We start from the raw sequence: 18,381 nt of genomic DNA, 5'->3' as shown, positions 1-18,381 counted from the left end.
CCAGCCTGAGCTATTTATGAGGAGGGGAGCCGCCGTACTTGCTTTTGCCTCCCTATTCGCACGCCGAAGCATCATGCTCGGCTGCCGGTCAGCAGCACAACCTAAACCTGCAGACTAGCTGGCTGACCAGTCGGAATTTCTCGACCTGGAGAAAATCAAATTCACCATCCGAGGGTCAGGAGAGGGCTTCCACAATACATGGAAGCCATTCATCAAAGTGTTCCAAGACATGTTTGAAGCCTACAGCCAATAGAGCGAAGGGTGGGGAGACCTGCATAGGGGCCTCACTCACATCCCCTCACTCTGTAAACAAAAACACAAAAATCTTAATAAAAATATTTTTTTAAAAAAATATTTAATTCAATGTCATTCTGGAAATAAAAAGAGAGAAAGAAAGATTAGATTACAAGAGAGAAATAAAAGAAGCAGAAAGAGCTTGAGTAGAAAGCTAGGTGAATAACAATTTGAGTGGATCCCACAGGGAAATGGAAAATTTGGTGTTGGTAGGAAGTCGATGGCACGGAAGTAGGCAGTTTATTGTCCAATTCAAAAGGAGTGGAACTGCAGAACCCAAGGATTCTAGGTAAAGTACTTGGATACCTAATGTTTAGATTCGTTGTGTTTAGTGATCTGTATTTCTTGTTAAACGCGAGTGAATAATAAGTCTTTGGTTAGTTCTGAAGGACTGAATAGAAAAATGGCAATGTGGTTTAGACCTAGTGAACAACAATTATATAAACATAGTTGTGTTCTTGAGTTGCACCCCAGTGGGGCTTTTATTCTTCCAGTGAATATATACTTGTTTTAAATTTTTTATTTAAATGTACACCATTACTGTATGTTTTAATTTAATTTTCTAATCTATCACTGTCAACTCGCCTCTCATACCTACATAATTATCTTTGTTTTGAAATTAAGACCCTAGTTTGAATGTAACCATATCACTTTCAAACTAAATATGAAATTCTCCTTTACTTTAGGATTGCTAATTAACTGTCTCGGACAATGAAGACAAGTCATTTATTAATAGAAAATATACTAGACAATTGCCATTCAAATTTTAACAACATCTTGGGTTTATGTTTGCATACTTTAAGAATAATCTCATCCAGTTTCCCAAAATCCGTAACCTTTGGAATCCCATTCCTATCTGCCCTCTCGGATGAATGTGAAAGATCCAGTGGCTAGAATTTTATCTTCTCCGAGTGTATGCACAGCCGACCTGAACTAGTGTGAAACGACATTGCCCGAGCATCCCAACGTTATCATACTGTATTACAGTCGGGGGCACATGCGGGAGTCAGAAGCGCACTTGTCAACACTTAACTCATTAAAAAGGCAATTGTCTCGAATTATGCATGGCCGTATGATTTTGCACTCCGTGCTCGGGCAGGCGGCCATTCAGTTTTTATTCAAACTCAATCCATGGTGGGATAAAAGTTGACCAGAGCAGTGACATTGTGAGGAGGCATGAATTTAGGAGAGAGTTGGGTGCAGGTGATTTTCTGAAAGTTCATTGCATTTCATGTGTTTTCTGGAGGACTCTTTCTGGCTTGCAATCTTTCTTGGAGGCTTTCTGCACCCTTGGTACACTATCCTGTGGCATCTGTGTTCCAGCAAATGGGAATTGTCTACCCTTATGGAAGGACAACCTCTGAAGAGGAAGAGAGGGCCAGAAGGGAGAGGAGGGTTGATGTCTGCAGGCAGCCCAGAGAGAGGCACAGTCAGAGCGGGTACATGGCCAGCAGGACATGCAAGACTGAAGTATTCACAGAAGATTCCATTATCTTGCAGGCAGAATTTACAGGCAGCGGTCTAGCTACCTCAACATTGGATTGGATTGGTTTATTGGCACGTGTACTGAGGTACAGTGAAAAATATTGTTCTGCGTATAGCTCAAACCGATCATTCCGTACATGAAAAGAAAATACATATAGCAAACATAAAATACACAATGTAATTACATAGACACAGGCATCGGGTGAAGCATACAGGAGTGTAGTACTAAGTAGAGATCATGTGCGAAGAGATCAGATCAGTCCAGAAGAGAGTCGTTTAGGAGTCTGGTAATAGCGAGGAAGAAGCTGTTTTTGAGTCTGTTCGTGTGTGTTCTCAGACTTTTGTATCTCTTGCCGATGGAAGAAGTTGGAAGACTGAATAAGGCAGGTGGGAGGGGTCTTTTGTTGCCCGCTTTCCTAAGGCAGCGGGAGGTGCAGACAGAAGGAGACTCCTTGGGGGGTCACTGTCACCTCCCGATGATGGGCTCAGACATCACCTCAAACAGGGTAAGTGGTCACTATATGCCATTGACCCTTAAGGCTGCAGTGGATCTTTTGCGCCTCCAATTTTCCCCAAAGGTCAGTGGGAAGTCCATGAGGTGTTTTCCCGTCTGCTGTTCGCAGCTGCGTCAAGCTGGTCACTGACACTCTGTTCAGAGCGTCACAAACCTCATTCATTTCTGGGCCAACGATGGCAGTCTGGCTGAGTGAACCAGAGGCTTTGCTCCAATTGCTGGGTCCCCCTGCATCCAGGTTAGATTGTATGAATGTGGCTATAAAGGTGCCAGTGGGTGAGCCGGGTACCTTCGTCCACAGAAAGGGGTTCCACTCCATGAACTTGTAAGATTCTTTGTGTCCACAAGGCACAGATTTTACAGGTACTGGCAGCTCCCATGATGCGTACAACCTGCGACACTCCCAGGTACCAAGGCCTCCAGGTCGCTTCAGCTCAGTTGAATGGTTGGTTCCTGGGTGACAAAAGTTATCCCCTGAAAAGGTGCCTCATGATGCTACTCCAACACCCAAGGACAAAAACAGAGGAGAGGTAGAATATGCCTTTACAAGGGCAGTAATTGAGAGGACCATTGGACTGTTCAAGCGGTTCTGCTGCCTGGAGCGAATAGGGAGCACTGCAATATCCTGCAAAGTGTGTCTCAGTTATTGTGCAGAGTGCAGCATGCAACGGCAATCTGGCTCTTGTCAAGGGGGGACCCATTTGAGGATGAAGGCAGTGAGGCAACTCCACAGGCTGCAGAGGATGACTCAAGTGATGGGTCTAATGAGCCAGACGAGGCCTAAGGTGAGGATGTGGATGTAGAAGTGGGGAACCTTCGGGAGGCAGGGATTTTCTGTTCTTGCAGCCAGGCATCCAAGGCATGGCCTTAAAGTGCGGGCAAGGGTGAAACTATCTTAATGAACATTCCCAATGAGTCCATCCTATCACCTTATGTCAAGTTATCACCTCTGAAATAAAGTTTGTAGCCCTTTCCACCTGTGACATGACACGTAATGAAATCTTTTTATGGTGGCTAAGTTAACACTTTGAACATGGAGCACTTATCGACTAAAGTTATATCACCCATGAAAATCCCTCTTGTGTATTTTTTTATTCTTTCATGAGATGTGGGCACCGCTGGCTGGGCCACCCCATTGTTGCCCATTCTTAGAATTGAGTGGCTTGCCAGGCCATTTAAGAGTCAACCTGATTTCTGTGGATCTGGAGTTGCGTGTGTCACACAATAAGGATGGCAGATTTTCTTTCCTAAAAGGTCACCAGATGGCTTTTTCTTTCAGGACAGTCGACAGTGGTTTCATGGTCATTATTAGACTTTTAATTCCAGATTTGTATTGAATTCAAATGTCACCATCTGCCTTGGTAAAATTTGACAGAGCATTACGCTGGATCTCTGGATTACTAGTCCAGTGACAATACCACTATGCCACCGCTTCCCTTAAACCACTGCTTGTGAGTGCTGTATCTTGATGCCATCCCTCCCTAGCTGACAGCGGCATTTCTGGCGGCCTGCTGACTGTGATATCCTGTTCACAGTGATGACCTTGACAAATGTCCTCTGGGAATGTGCAATGCCATGGCTGGGCACAGCCTTATCAGATTGCCATGGCAAAAAGGGTTGGATGACCTACTGCTTTTGCCTGGAACACCCTGAGGGGAGCCAGCAGATGCAACAGGAGATCCACTGGCATTGAGGTTTGAACCTCCCTCCTTAACATTGATGAATGGCACCTAGCAGAGAGACTAGGTGCCTTATCCATCTCTCGCAGTGGCAGTGACCTGCTGAGATGCCAGAAGCCCTCGGTAGAAGTCCCATTCCAAACTTGATGGCCAAGAAAAGTTCACTCATAATGTGGCCAAACAGGTTGAATATCAATTTGTAAATCCTTCCAACATAAACCAACAGGCAACAAGAGTAGGAGAGAATCCTGATCCACCATGTGATGGAAAGACATTGGAGCCTCTACCATCACTATCCATAGCGCCAGGCTACAACATGCATGTAAAAGTGTATGACATCACAGCGATGGAGGGATGGAGTTGGATGGCTCAGTGGGCTGGATGGCCAGTGTCGGTCAAATTGGTGCCAACAGAACGTGGTCTGATCACTGTTTTGGCCAGGGTGTATTTGGAACCTGCCTCCTTGCCCTACCCCTGGTGGAAATTGCGGTGCTGAGGTCAGACCTGCCTCTGGGCTGAAGAAAAATATAGGCAAATGTTCAAATAACTGCATAGCTGTCTTATTCTTGTTACTATGGTGATCTATCTTTTGCAGTATGGTTTATTAAGAGTACTTTTCCTTAAGATATGCTGGAGCTGATTTAGTATCAGGCTTTTGTTGTCATGAATTTTCATTGCACTGTGAATATGTAAATGCTGATTTATCTGTAGAAGATAAAAATGAGAGGGGGCTAAGGAGAGATCCTGTAGGACTGACAGATGTAACCATGGATAGAATGAGGAACAAAGCTATTGCAGAAAATGTTCTGGCTACATTTGATAGCTAAAAGTGGCATCAAGCAAGTGTAATCCCACTGAGCTGGATAATGGATAATGGACTTTGGTGAAGCATGGTGTGATCCACTATGTTAAAAGCTGCAGACAGTGAAAGGTGATTATCGATAATGCAGTCTGGTCACATGTAGAGAATGTCATTTGTGATTTGGTTAAGGCCATTTTGGTGCTGTGGTGTTGGTGGAAACCTGTTTGGAGCTTCAAATTGGGGGTTATTGAAAGATGGACAGAGATTTTATAATCAAAAAATATTCCTTCAAAAACTTCCAGTGACCTACATGTTTCCAGTTTCTCCTGAAGGAAATGAAGTTATGTTGCAATAAATACTGTGGATAAAAGAATAGTGCTGGGGTTGCATTTTTTCAATATGTTGTATGGGCAGATGTCGTAATAAGAAACCGGTTTCTTGGAATTAAGTTTTATTTTATTGTTAACACAGTTATGACACCAGAAGGAACTTCCTTATTTCTTGCTTGATTATTTTTAGTGCATAGTAGTGAGAATCAGGTAAGATCTCAACACCTGATAGAAACTAATTTTTTTGCTCTTTGTTTTCTAGATCATGTTTCCATTGGTGGGCTTGGGGACAGTTTCTATGAATATTTGATCAAAGCCTGGCTTATGTCCGATAAAACTGATGAGGAAGCCAAAACAATGTATTATGAGGCTTTACAGGTACAGAACTCCACAAATATTTAAAATAATGTGGCTATCTTAAAAATAATGACATTCTGGATGAAGACAGTTGGTTTATGTAATTGTTTCATCATGGACATTTCTTTTCCTGATCACCAATTAAATCCTTAAATTATGGGAGACTTCTCTAGGTTAGAAAAAGCAGCACTATTGATATTATTAAGAGACAAATTGAGTTAACAAAGTGTGAGCTGTTGAATGAAGGTAAAGTACAAGTAGGATTTGTTTTAAATTTGTGACTGTGGCAATGCTGCTCATAAGGTTATTTACTTGTCATACGAGCCGCTCCCCCCCTACCATTGAAGTAGATTGCAGCAGTTTGAATTGAGCTCAACAAAAGAGCTGAATTAATTCCTGATGCTCCCAAGACTGAAGGTTTTTATAAATCCACCTTGAAGCAGAAAGAGGCAGTGATGCCAAAACAACATAAATCATAGATTAGGCCACAGTTAGAACGCCCTACAAGAAGTTTGGGAAGGCCATAGAATGGATAAAATTACATGAAAGAAAATTAGTCATGGGGACAGCCCAGGGAAACTGGGAATCTTATCACTAGAATGGAGAATAAAATTACAATCACTAAAGGCAATAAGACTCTTCTAGTCTCCTCTTCCTACAATGGCTTCCCAGTTCCGGTCCATGGTAACAATAGCAGTAGTGCCTGATGTAGTCAGAACTTAATCTGCATCTGTAAAGGATCCCACTCACTGGCTTACAACAAGTGCTCTTCTTGCAGGCTCAGAAAATGAAAGTTGGGGAGTACGTGGCACAGTGGCGCCGAGGACCCGGGTTCGAATCCCGGCCCTGGGTCACTGTCCGTGTGGAGTTTGCACATTCTCCCCGTGTCTGCATGGGTTTCACCCCCACAACCCAAAGATGTGCAGGTTAGGTGGATTGGCCACGCTAAATTGCCCCTTAATTGGGGAAAAAATAATAATTGGGTACTCTAAATTTAGAAGAAAAAAAAGAAAATGAAAGTTAAAATCAAACCTTGTGGGAAGAGAATGGGTTAGCATTCTGTCCATAAACAGCAAGACCTGGACAAACCAGTGAACACTGGTTTGTCGGTTTGTCCAGGTCTTGCTGTTTACCGAAGAATAACACATCCTCAATTTTGAATAAGTTTATGAGTTCTCTTAACCTTTCTGCTCTAAGGAGAACAATCTCAGCTTTTCCACATAGCCTTCCATTCTTTATATTATCCATGTAAGGGGCTGGTTTAACACAGTGGACTAAATAGCTGGCTTGCAATGCAGAACAATGCCAGCAGCGCGGGTACAATTCCCGTACCGGCTCCCCGAACAGACGCCGGAATGTGGCGACTAGGGGCTTTTCACAGTAACTTCATTGAAGCTTACTTGTGACAATAAGCGATTATTATATTATTATTGTAAACTTTCTCTGTACCTTTTCCAAGATCTTAAAAGTGTGGTGCCCAGAATTGTACACAATATTCCAGCTGAGCTTAACTTGGGATTTGTAATGGTTTACCATGCCTCAGATTTAATAATCAGTCCGAATAGCAATATTTACTTGTCTCACTTTTTAAAAAAATGTTGCTTTACAATTCCTCAAGTACATAATTTCACACCTCCCCACATTACACTTCAGCTACTACCTTCCCACCCCACAATCACTTAACCGATTTATATTTCTTTTGTCTCATTATGTCATCCCCTCAATTTCCAAATATACCTCAGCAGCAACAATGCTCCATTAAATAGCACCTTAAAATTGCTAACTTCCAAAGCTACTTCACACAAGAGTATTCGTGAACAGTTTGATGAAGAGACATTAGGCCTGATGACCAAATACTTGGTCAAATCAGAAAGTTTTAAAGGAGCATTTTAAAAACAGGGAAGAGGTGGGGAGGTTTAAAGGATGGAATTCTAGAGCTCGGATCCTTGGAAGCTGGAGGCACGACTACCAATAGTGCATCCCTGATTTTTAGTGTTTCACGTGAGGTTAGAAGAATTGTGAGAGTACAGATCTCGGAGTTTATAGGGCTAAATAAAGTTATAGAAATAGAGAGGAGTGAGGCCATGGAGAAATTGGAAAACCAGGATGAGAATTTCAAATACAAGGTTATGCTGACTCTGCAATTGGCTTTGTCTAAATCTAAGATTCTAGTTTTGTATTAAACCCCCCCCCTCAAATGTAATAGGAAATGCGATTATTTCATGATCACTCTTCCCAAGAGGGTACTTTAGTACAAGATTATGAATTAACCCTGTCTCAACCTAGATCTAAAATAGACCGTTCTCATGTTGGTTCCTTGACATATTGTTTCAGGAAACTCACTCAACTTCATTCTTTGAATTCATCCAACAAATTACTTTAACCAGTTTAGTTTAGCCAGTCCACATGAAAATTAAACTGTTACAAGATTATTCCATTACCCTTGTTTCCTTCTGCATACTATGTCCAGCACTATGTTTTCTTTTCGGAGGCTAAATCCTCTTCCTACCATTGTATTCTGCTCATCGTCATTTCTCTGCTCGATCAGCAGCAACAATAGAACACGAACAGCACGGCCGCATAGTGGTTAGCACAGTTGCTTTTCAGTTCCAGGGTCCCAGGTTTGCTTCCCGGCTTGGGTCACTGTCTGCAGAGTCTGCACGTTCTCCCCATGTCTGCGTGGGTTTCCTCCGGGTGCTCCGGTTTCCTCCCACAGTCCAAAGATGTGCAGGTTAGGTGGATTGGCCATGCTAAATTGCTCTTCGTGTCCAAAAAGGTGACGTGGGGTTACGAGAATAGAGTGGCGGTGTGGGCCTGGGTCGGGTGCTCTTTCCAAGGGCCAGTCAGACTCAATGGGCCGAATGGCCGCCTTCTGCACTGTAAATTCTATGATTCTATGATCCACACTGATTCTGTATCCTGATATTCTGAGTTAAGATCCTTTCTCACTTCTGTTTTTATCCTCTCTTTTATCAGGGCTTCTCTGCTTCCTTTTGCCTGTTTTTTAAAAAAACCACGTACCTTGGAATAAAATGAAATGAAAATGAAACAGGTCAGGAAACATCTGATGAGAGGGAAATGGAGCTAACCTTGGGTCACCCTGCGCCCACATCTTAGTAATGGCTACTGGGTCAAATCTATGTATCTCTTTGTGCTATTAATTCATCTCTTGTTACACATGCTTTGTATATTCATCTTTAAAACCTTTTACTATTTTCTCCCTGGTGTGACCCTAGTCATTAATGCTCTATTAAATTCTTTAGTCTCTTCCTATCACAATCTGCTTAATTTTACCCAAATTACTATTCTGCTATATAGTTTTGATTTGACTGCAAAAAACCTCTCAATAAATAGAAACAGGCGTAGACTATATGGTCCATGAAGCCAGCTCTGCCATTTAATACCATCATGGCTGATCTTTGCCTTCAATTCCACTTTCCCTCACAATTTCCATAGATCTCGATTCCCTGAGAGTTTAAAAATCTGTCTATTGCAGCCTTCAATGTTTTCAATGATGGAGCATCTATGATCCTCTGGAGTAAAGAATTCTAAATATTCATAACACTTTAAAGTAATTTGTCCTGATCTCAGTCCTTTCTTTTCTCCTCTTTGCAATCTATGGTTCCACTCCATGCTCCAGTTCTATACTCTATTTTTAGAGGGCAACTTACCTGACCTTTGCTGGGTCAGCTGAACACACAGCAGCCCATTCCCAACACCATACCAAGTCTTGCATAGCTTTCCGCACAGACCAACGCTGGATACTGGAGATAGGACGTTGAAAAAGCATGGTAACAGCCTTCAACTACCAAGCGAAGAAGCCGTGAAACCTGCGCAAAGCCAACTGGGAGAAATACCACAAGGCACTGGAACAAAGTGTGGTAACAACACCACCCTACCGTGTCCCCATAGAGCAGGCATACAACCGCTTTTCCAAAACCATCCACAAAGTAGCCACCAAATCCATCCCTTGAGGTTATTGCCCCGTGTACACCTGTGCCTCAAAGAGGAATGCGCTTCTCTCCTTCAACACTACGATGAAACTGGTGACCCAGATGCAGCTGATCGTTTGATGGGGTCCTTAGACACTGCCTGCCGAGCTAGATGGGAAGAAACCACGAGGAACTTGAATTTCACCCAGAAATGCAGGAGGCTCCTACACCACCTTAGAGCAACCGCTAACACCCAACTGACTATCTTTAAAAGCCAACAAAGTAGTGATCATCTCCCCCATATGGGAAAGGTGACCCTGAGGAAAGAAGTGAAACAACAAGAAGACCTGTGGAGAATCTTTCGAAGGCATTACAATTTCAGATCATGCCCTGAGTCCTTCACTGCAGTGGAGTTGGACAACATGCTACAATAAGCCTGGCACTGTTGCCAATAATTATGGCATTATTTCCGAGTTCCTCAAACCCGTGGTCCATGTGCCCATTGCTGGTTGGCCCAACTCCTTACAAAGGGTATCTGCGCAGGAAGACTATCTATACCCTGGTGCATGTTCAAAGTCATTGGCCTCCCCAAACCAGGCAAAGGTCCAAATTTACCTTCAAGCTACCAATCAATATCTCTGCTCTTTGAGTGCTACAGGGTCTTACAGCAGATAGAGCTTGATTCCAGAGGAAGAGGGAGGAGTTTGAGAAGATTGGCACGAGACACACTATGGAGGGTGTTCTGATCATGCACAAGCACAGGCTGCCTCATGTACTGCTGCAGCTGGAGAGCTAACACCTGCCGAAGATGAGGTGGAGGGTCTGAAACATCTAATGACAGATTTTATGCAGCTGTTGTGCAGCAAGACTGGGTCATCGATGACTGCATCGGGGGACTGTTGCCAACCGAACTTTGCACCCCCTCAGTATCCCTACATTCCAGCTCCCATCACCAAGTCCAAAGAGCATTGAAGCTATTCTTTGTGAAATTTCAAAAGAAAGCCCTGGTTGCAGTGTCGATGAATTACAAGTTGGTTGCTGCACCCTTATCTGAGCTTTTGACAAACTCTGGATTATGGACCCAACATCTTCAATCTTCCTCTGCTTTTGAGCAAGTTTAATTTTATTCATAACTGAAGTTTATGAACATCTGCGATACAAGATCATGGAGGCTATGTAAGTCCAGTTTCCCTCCACAGCATCAACCGTGGCTCCCATCAGCCAGGTACTTGATCAGTTCTTTAAACCCAACCCAGTTGCATTTCGTCACACCTGCCTTGACTTGACTTGTGCTCTGTTCAGCTATCAATAAATGAAGACAAAGAATTTAACTGGTGCTTTGTTAAAAAATAAATGTTTCTGCTCGTAAGTAATTGCTTGCATTTTCTGCTTTATTAAATGGATAAAGATAAAAATTAAATGCCCAATATTAAGTCTATCATTTGGCTTAATTATCAAAGAGTCTCACTCTCACCAAATGCTTACCTTCCCACTCTTTTTATGATCTGCTCTGTTTACATTCCATCCGTGGCTCTGCTTTGTGTTGCTTCTTTTTCTTCTTTGAATAGGCTATAACATAGGCTATAACTGGGTGACTTAATAACTTTGAGTGATGCCAATCTATTTAGCCATATTTTGCCTTTTGGTTTATATTGGATCTTCCGATCAATGCATACTAACAGTCTAGCTTTGACAAAGGTTCATTTGGACTCAAAACGTTAGCTCTTTTTTTCTCCTTACAGATGCTGTCAGACCTGTTGAGATTTTCCAGCATATTCTCTTTTGCTAACAGTCTATTACTTGTTTTTGTTAAAGCCCCTCAGAACTTATCCTTTGGAAACTCATGCATTGTAGCACCCAAGTCTTTTTGATATTCAACAGACTAAATAGGAATCGAACCTGGTATACATGCTTGACATTATCCCCCACCCACATGCATAACACAAATTTATCAATATTAATGTTGCCTAAGCTGGTCTTCTCACTGGGACAAATGCAGGAATGCCAGTGGGGGCTAAGATACCCTTGGCACAAGGGTGGACAGGCTGCCTGACACCTTGCTCACATTTCAGGCTGGTGGGTAGGTGACAGAAAGGCTACTCGCTGGATTTTACATGCCACCCTGCATTCAAACCGAGCAATAAATACTGCTTTGTACTTCCCCCAGATGGGAAAATACAGATGTTAAAATGTATCTTTATTTTTCCTATGAGGGCCAGTATCATGAGAGATGAGGCTGCCCATGTTTTACACAAAGGTCATGGGACTGAAGTGGCCCTTGCATAATGGCAGTTTGGCCCTGAAAGGGAGTCACTGATAACTGGATCTCTGCAGTTCATGCCCAAACAACCTCGTGTCATATTTTAACTGCTGCTGGTGTGTTTTTGGAGGGGGGTAGTGGAGGCTTTGTAAGTTCTACTGTTGTGAGAAACAACAACATTGCTCCAGTTATTGAGCCAATCTGTCCACTGCTCAGTGACAAATATTGGATCCTCAAAAGCATTAAGAGATATGGGGGCAGGATTTAGTGGGCCTGTTCGGCACAGGTGGAAATCACGCTATGGCTGTAAAATCTCACTAGCGCCATAACAGGTTTTGCACTGGCGAGATTTCAGAACGCTATCTTACCCGCCAGGATCATGCCCAGGAATGGTGTGAGCCTGATTTCCATGATTTTACATATATTTCAATATATTTAAAAGTCTGTACGATGTAGCGTCTGGCCCTGTGGAATATTCCCCCCCCCCCCCCCCCCCCCCCCCCCCCCCAACACCCCGGCGTTGCGACAGCTCGCCAGCGCAAACGTCGACTGGTTCTCAAATGAAAGCCACTCGTGATGACCAAGCCAGGGGTGCGGAGGGGCGCAGAGGCCCTGGGGTTGAGGGCCGAGACTGTACATTGCCTTCCGGCAGTACCGTGGGCCGCTGAGGTGGACACTGCTGGGGTAACCCTCTTCCATTGGGTGAGGGCTGTTCCCCTCGTGTGGTTTTGGGGTTGGTGGGGGAAAGAGAAGCGTGTGCTAATGACCGCATGTGGTGGGTAGGGGAAAGAGTGCCCCGAAATTCCCGTGGTGGGAGGAGAGTCCTCCATGGCTGTGGGGGTTGGGAGGAAGTTTTTTTTTTCACAGATCAAGACACCCTTTATAGATCTCTTTGGAGCGATTGTGCCAGCTCTATCGGGCCCCATCAATGTGATGGCGCACAGCTATTGGGGAATTGGTACTTAACAGCTCCCAAGTGGATTCCCGATGAAGCAGGCAACTGTTATTGCCTAGCATCTCAATCGGGCTATGAGGTCTGGACACATTGCCTGAATACCGGTGGCATCTACACCACAGAGGCAGCGACCAACATTCGAACACCCAGGAGCTGGCCCTCAGCACCGGGGACATCCCCGTAATCAGAGGGTGTGGACCATGTATGGACCGGGGAGGGAACTAGCACCCGGTCAGGTCCTGTTTCCAGTGGGTGTCTGGGGTCCATTGCCCAGGGGCCACCACTGAGCCGCGGGTGCCTATGCAGGGTGTGTTGGATGGCACCCTGAGGGATGACATCGGAGAAGGCGGTGGCAGCAGTGATAACAGAGTCTTGAGGCGTAGCCCATGTGCAGAGCTCTGCTCCACACCCTGAGGACCTGGCCACCCATCAGGCCAAGGAGGGACCAAGAGGGCGAGGCCGGTGATGGCCCAAGGTATACAGGCCTCGCTGGTCCTTTGAACAGATGACCGACAGCATGTGCCGCATGAGGCTCCGCCCCTACAAGGAGACAGTGCAGCATCCATGTCATGTCCTTGCAGACTTGGCACTACATGGGGGAGGAGGGTACCTGCTCCGTGTGGATGTCGAGGTCACTACAGCCCTGACCTTCTACTCCTCGGGTTCATTCCAGAGCTCGAAGGTGGCTTGTGCGGCAAAAAGGGTGACTAGGGAATAAAATGTTTAAAATGCAGTTCTGGTGCCTCGGCCACTCTGGTGATGCACACACACCCCAGAGGGTCACCTGGTTTATAGTTATCTGCTGTGCCCTCCACAACCTGACCCAGCAGCAGGATGACGAGGTGGAGGAGAAGGAACATGCTACCGAGGAGGAGGAGCTGGAATAGAAGGGTCCGGAGGAAGAGCCCGGGAGGAACCAGCTGGAGGATGGAAGAAAGGTGGTGGAGCAGGCCCGGCATGCTTGGAGGACCAGGGAGGCCCTCATCTTCGCCCCCTTCTCATCTCTTCCTCCACCCTCCCAGGGTTTGTGCTACATCACTCCAGGGTGATGGGCCTGTGTCGACTCTGTCAGCAGATTAATATACAAGGCAAGGGGGGTGATGATAATCCATGGTGAGCTGAGCTTTGGAACTCCTCAACCTATGCCATAATGACTCCTGCCTGTCTTCTGAGTGCACGCTCACACCCATCACCTGCACCGGGGGGGGGGGGGGAGGGGGGAGGAGGAGGAGGAGGAGGAGAGCGGTCAGGCCAGCCTGTAGTGCAGAATAACATGACAAGCTTCACACGTTTCAGGTGTAACGTTTATTAATGGTGTACAGTTGTATCCCTAGCCCTCTATGGTGCTGTCCTCTTCCCCTCACCCACTCTCTGTGATCTTCTATATGCTTAGCCCTCCGTGCTCTACCCATATGTCTAGGTGTGTCCCCAGGATGCCCATCGGGTGGGGCAGCCTGCTGCTTACCATGTCCCGTGCCTTTGATGCCCCTGGCGAGCGTCCTCTGATTTGGAGCCAGAGGGCCTGGTCCAACTTTGCAGCAGCACATGCTTAGCCATGCCACCTGTTCTGCACCATTGTTTGGGGGGGGGGGGGGGGGGAAGAGAGAGAGACTTGGGAGAGCTGGTGACTGCCGTCGTCGCCCCGTAGGGAGGCTCCGGGTCGGCTTCAGCGCTCCCTCCTCCCATTCGGTGCCTGTGGGGCACTGGCGGGTTACCTAGCGATGGAGGGGCACGAGGATTGATCGCCCGATGCCCCTGCGTCATCTGCTCTGGGGCCCTGGTCGCTCCCCAATGTGCACCATGGCCTCAATGCCCCTCTGTGAGCGGACCAACAACAATCAGCTTCTGGGGTACGATCCTCAGCAACTGGGACATGCTGTTGTGGCGCTGGGCCGTTGCCTCACTGACTGAGCAAAGTCTTGGACACCACCACTCGTGATGCTGACCGTGTGCTCCAGGATTTCCACTGCGGTTGCCACCCTAGCAGTGTTGGCCATGCATTGCTGCTGCTATCACCTGCACCCGTAGCTTGTGGATCTCCTCCTCTAATCGGATATGGACACGCTGGCATCCCCCTCTGAATCTCACAGTTGGACCCTATCGATCACATCAACTCAGGGGTAGCCCGGTCCGCTCAGCATCTGACTGGGCCTCGGCTAGGTCCTGGGATCCGGCAGACCACTGACTGCTGTCTCCCCAGGACGTTCCTGCCTCCACCTGATGTGCATCAGCAATGGTGTGGTGCTCACTGGATTTTCCCCCAGAAGCCTGCCCACTGCGTTCACCCACCGAGGTGTGTGTCTCTGTGCTGCTGGGATCCTCGGAACATCCTCCGAGATGTTCTCTTGGATGACAGGGGAGGGGGGGGACCCGGATGGGCCAGCACTTTCCAATGGAGGTCCTGCGGGAGAATGGATATGTGGTCAGGGAGAGGGAAGAGTCAGCATGCTGACGTGGACAGCTCACGTGCGACAGGTCATCTGGGTTGGAGCTGGTGTGCCAAAGGCCAAACTCAACGTCAGTGACCACTCTGTCCTCAGCCACCCCCACGACCTCCAGGCCCCGTTTCTTGAAGGGAGTGAGGACCCTGAGGTCTGGCATCCTGCCGCCCATCTGTTGTGGGGCAGCTTCTCCTGTGGGGACCTGGGGCGTCGTGAGCCATATGCTTCAAGCAACTATGGGGCGGGGGAGCATGGCAGGGGACAGGTGAGTGCACCACTGCTGCGTATGGGTGGGGACTGTTGGCGAGTGCCATGGTGAACTGGGACATGTCGCAGCAGGGGAAGGTGGCGGCAGGCACTTGGTCGTTTGGGGGACAGGTAGATTTGGTACCGAGGTTGATGCCATCTCACCCATGTGGCCTGGTGGAGGTCGTTGAGCTTGTGGCACTAGGTGGCAGTCCACCTGGGGGCACTCCCCAAGCTGACAGCTGTTGCCACTTCCTCCCAGACGGCACTGGCTGACCTGTGGCTGACCCTCCGAGCCCCTCAGAGGAACAAGGTATCCTGTCGGCGCAGTGACATGGCAGTGTGCTGTCTGGGGATTGCTCTGCGGGATCGCTTAATGGGGAAGTGCAGGGCGCAGTCCCAACTAATCAACCAGCAGGCCAGTCATTCGCAACATGAAAACCATGGGGCATCATTAAGCGGCCTAATTAACATGCAATGCAGGTGATGGCCTCGCCGTGTTAGCTGTAGGGAAACATTTGCATTTCCCGCTCGCTACCACACTTTGAACGAATCTGGTTAGATCGCACCCTGTGTTTCTGGAGAGAACACGCTAGTTTTCAGTCGGAACCTGACACATTTCTCATTCCAGTTATCAGCATCTGAAAGCCAAAATGTTGGGTCCTGTTTCATCCATCCCCAACTGTTATCAATAGTCTGTGTTTCCAAGGAGTCAGAGCTGTTAATTTATCCTAGGCTCTTCCTGAGGTGGACTGCCGGTCACAGATTCAGTGAAGGTGCTATGCTCTTGCTGATTCCAGTTGAAAAAAACTTCCAAAACATGTTCATAAATGAGGACTATAGCAGAGATTACTGTTAATTGCCACACATTCCCAGAAATGGACCTCAGAATTGCATGCATGAATTTCTTCAAACAGGCACTCATGAGTTTTGGGCTTCATGGCTTTTGGTATGTGGAACCCTCTCCTTTGCCCCTGCTGGGAAGGTAGCACATAGATATCCATTCACCATGATCTGTGAATCACTTGGTGCCACATCATTTGCATAATTCATCTGCCACATGCCAGTTAATAGTATATGAGCTCAGCCAAGGCTGCATTGAGCAAGTTGGGAACCGACCAATATGGGACAGGATCTTGTTCTACGCGGCCTGATTCACATCGTTTGCTGTTCAATATCATCCTCATTGCTATCATAGTAAGGAAAAAGTTTTGTCCCCTACTGCTTCTCCTCTTAGTCATCTTCCTAATCGTCATTCTCTGCCCCCCAGTTGCAGCAATGAATTTTCAAGAAGGGACAGAATCAGCTAAGAATGGGTGTGCAATACTCCTTTTGGATTAAGGAGATAGAGAAAGACATGAAAACGTTGGTCATGTGTTTTACAGTGATGCCATGGTTTCTGTTTTGGGTCTGCATCCACTAACCTGCATTATTCTGCTAATCTCTTCATCTCCTACTTGAGCAGTATGTCTTCCCACCAGCTATATGGCAAGGCCATAGTAGAGGGTGAGCCTTCTGATCATCGAATCATACAACACAGAAAATCATTCTGCACAATGTATCTGTCCTATCTCTTTGAAAGAGCTATCCAATTTTTTTTAATTCTTTCATGGGATGTAGGTGTTGTTGTCAAGGCCAGCATTTTTATTGCCCATCCCTAATTGCCCTTGAAATGGTAGTGGTGATTCGCTGCATTGTACTGCTGCAGTCTCCATGTACAGCGTTCAGCTGCCTTTTCCCAACATTCCTGCAATTTCTTCACCTTTAAATACTTATCCAATTTAAAAGTTATTATTGAATCTGCTTCTATCACCTTTTTCAGGCAGTGTGTTTCAGATTATAACAACTCATAAAAATAACTTGTCATCTTACCTCTGATTCCTTCGTCAGTTAATTCAAATCTGTCCTTTCATTATTGGCCCCACTGCCAGCATTTCTTCTTATTTGCTCTGTAAAAGCTCTTCATGATTTTGAACACCTCCATTCAATCTGTCCTCCACTTTCTGTAACATAAAGAAAACAACCTCAGCTCCTCTAGCCCCTTAGTACTGTACCGCAGTACCATTCCAGTAAATCTTCTCTGCACCCTCTCTAAGGCCTTCACATCCTAAAGTATGGTGCCCAGAATAACACTGTTCTCCAGCTGGAGTCTAACCAATAATAATCAAAAGTTTACCATAACTTCCATTCTTTTGTACTCTGCCTCAGTTTAGAAAGCCTCAGATCCCATATATCATTCCACAGCCTTCTCAATTTGTCCTGCCCTCTTCAAAAATTTGTGTACCTACACATTCAAGTCTCTCTGTTCTTGTACCAATTAGTATTGCCTCTCCTTATTCTCCCTACCAAAATGCAACACTTCACACTTCTCTGCATTAGATTGCATCTGTCAAGCAACTAACTTGACATCCCTGAAGTAGCTTATTAATATTGTTACAGTTAACCAGGTCTCTTTGTTCTGTCTGCACATTTTGTTGATCCACCCCTCTTCCCAGGCCCAAATAATTTATATTGAGAAGAGCAATGCTTCAGATACTGTCTCTATAGGATATCTCTGGTTACAGCCCTCCAGTCAATGAAACCTCCATTGATCATAATCCTATTTTCCATCCTTTAACCAACGTATCTTGCATTCCTACATTTCCTTCAATACCCATATGCCTTATTTTATCAACATGCCTCCTGTATAGTATCTTATCAAACACCTTTTGAAAAACCATGTAAACAATACCCACTCCTTACATTCTATTAATTTCTTCCAAGAACATTATTTTATTGTCAAACACAACTTGCCTTTTAATCCATGCTGGCTGCCCCTATTTAGCCTATATATTTATACGTGAGTATTAATTTTATCACATGTTCTAGCTTCCAGAAGCATGCTACTACATATGTTTGTTTTTGCACTATAGTTTTGCTATTTATAATATTCAGCTGTTATTTCCTCACAGCAGCTATATAAAAAGTTGCATGTGTATTTTGTGCTAAAATATAGCGCTCGTGGACTTTTATTAGCTTAACAATAATTTAGAAGTCTAGTTCAGCAACTTAATAAATGACCATTATAACTTCACCTAACATCAGATT

At 45.7% G+C, this 18,381-nt stretch overlaps 1 protein-coding gene across 1 annotated transcript in view; it reads left to right on the top strand.

The window, feature by feature from the left end:
- Positions 1 to 18,381, top strand: part of LOC140414211 (mannosyl-oligosaccharide 1,2-alpha-mannosidase IA-like) — a 187,214-nt gene that overhangs the window by 131,803 nt on the left and 37,030 nt on the right. The window contains exon 8 of the mRNA XM_072500965.1: positions 5,366 to 5,481. Within this exon, the coding sequence (XP_072357066.1) occupies positions 5,366 to 5,481 (116 nt within the window). The remainder of the gene's footprint in view (positions 1 to 5,365; positions 5,482 to 18,381) is intronic.

The sequence above is a fragment of the Scyliorhinus torazame genome, chromosome 1 (assembly GCF_047496885.1).
Source record: "Scyliorhinus torazame isolate Kashiwa2021f chromosome 1, sScyTor2.1, whole genome shotgun sequence".
Lineage (NCBI taxonomy): Eukaryota > Metazoa > Chordata > Chondrichthyes > Carcharhiniformes > Scyliorhinidae > Scyliorhinus > Scyliorhinus torazame.
Note: the sequence above shows the minus strand (reverse complement) of the source record. Positions and strands in the feature narration are given on the sequence as shown.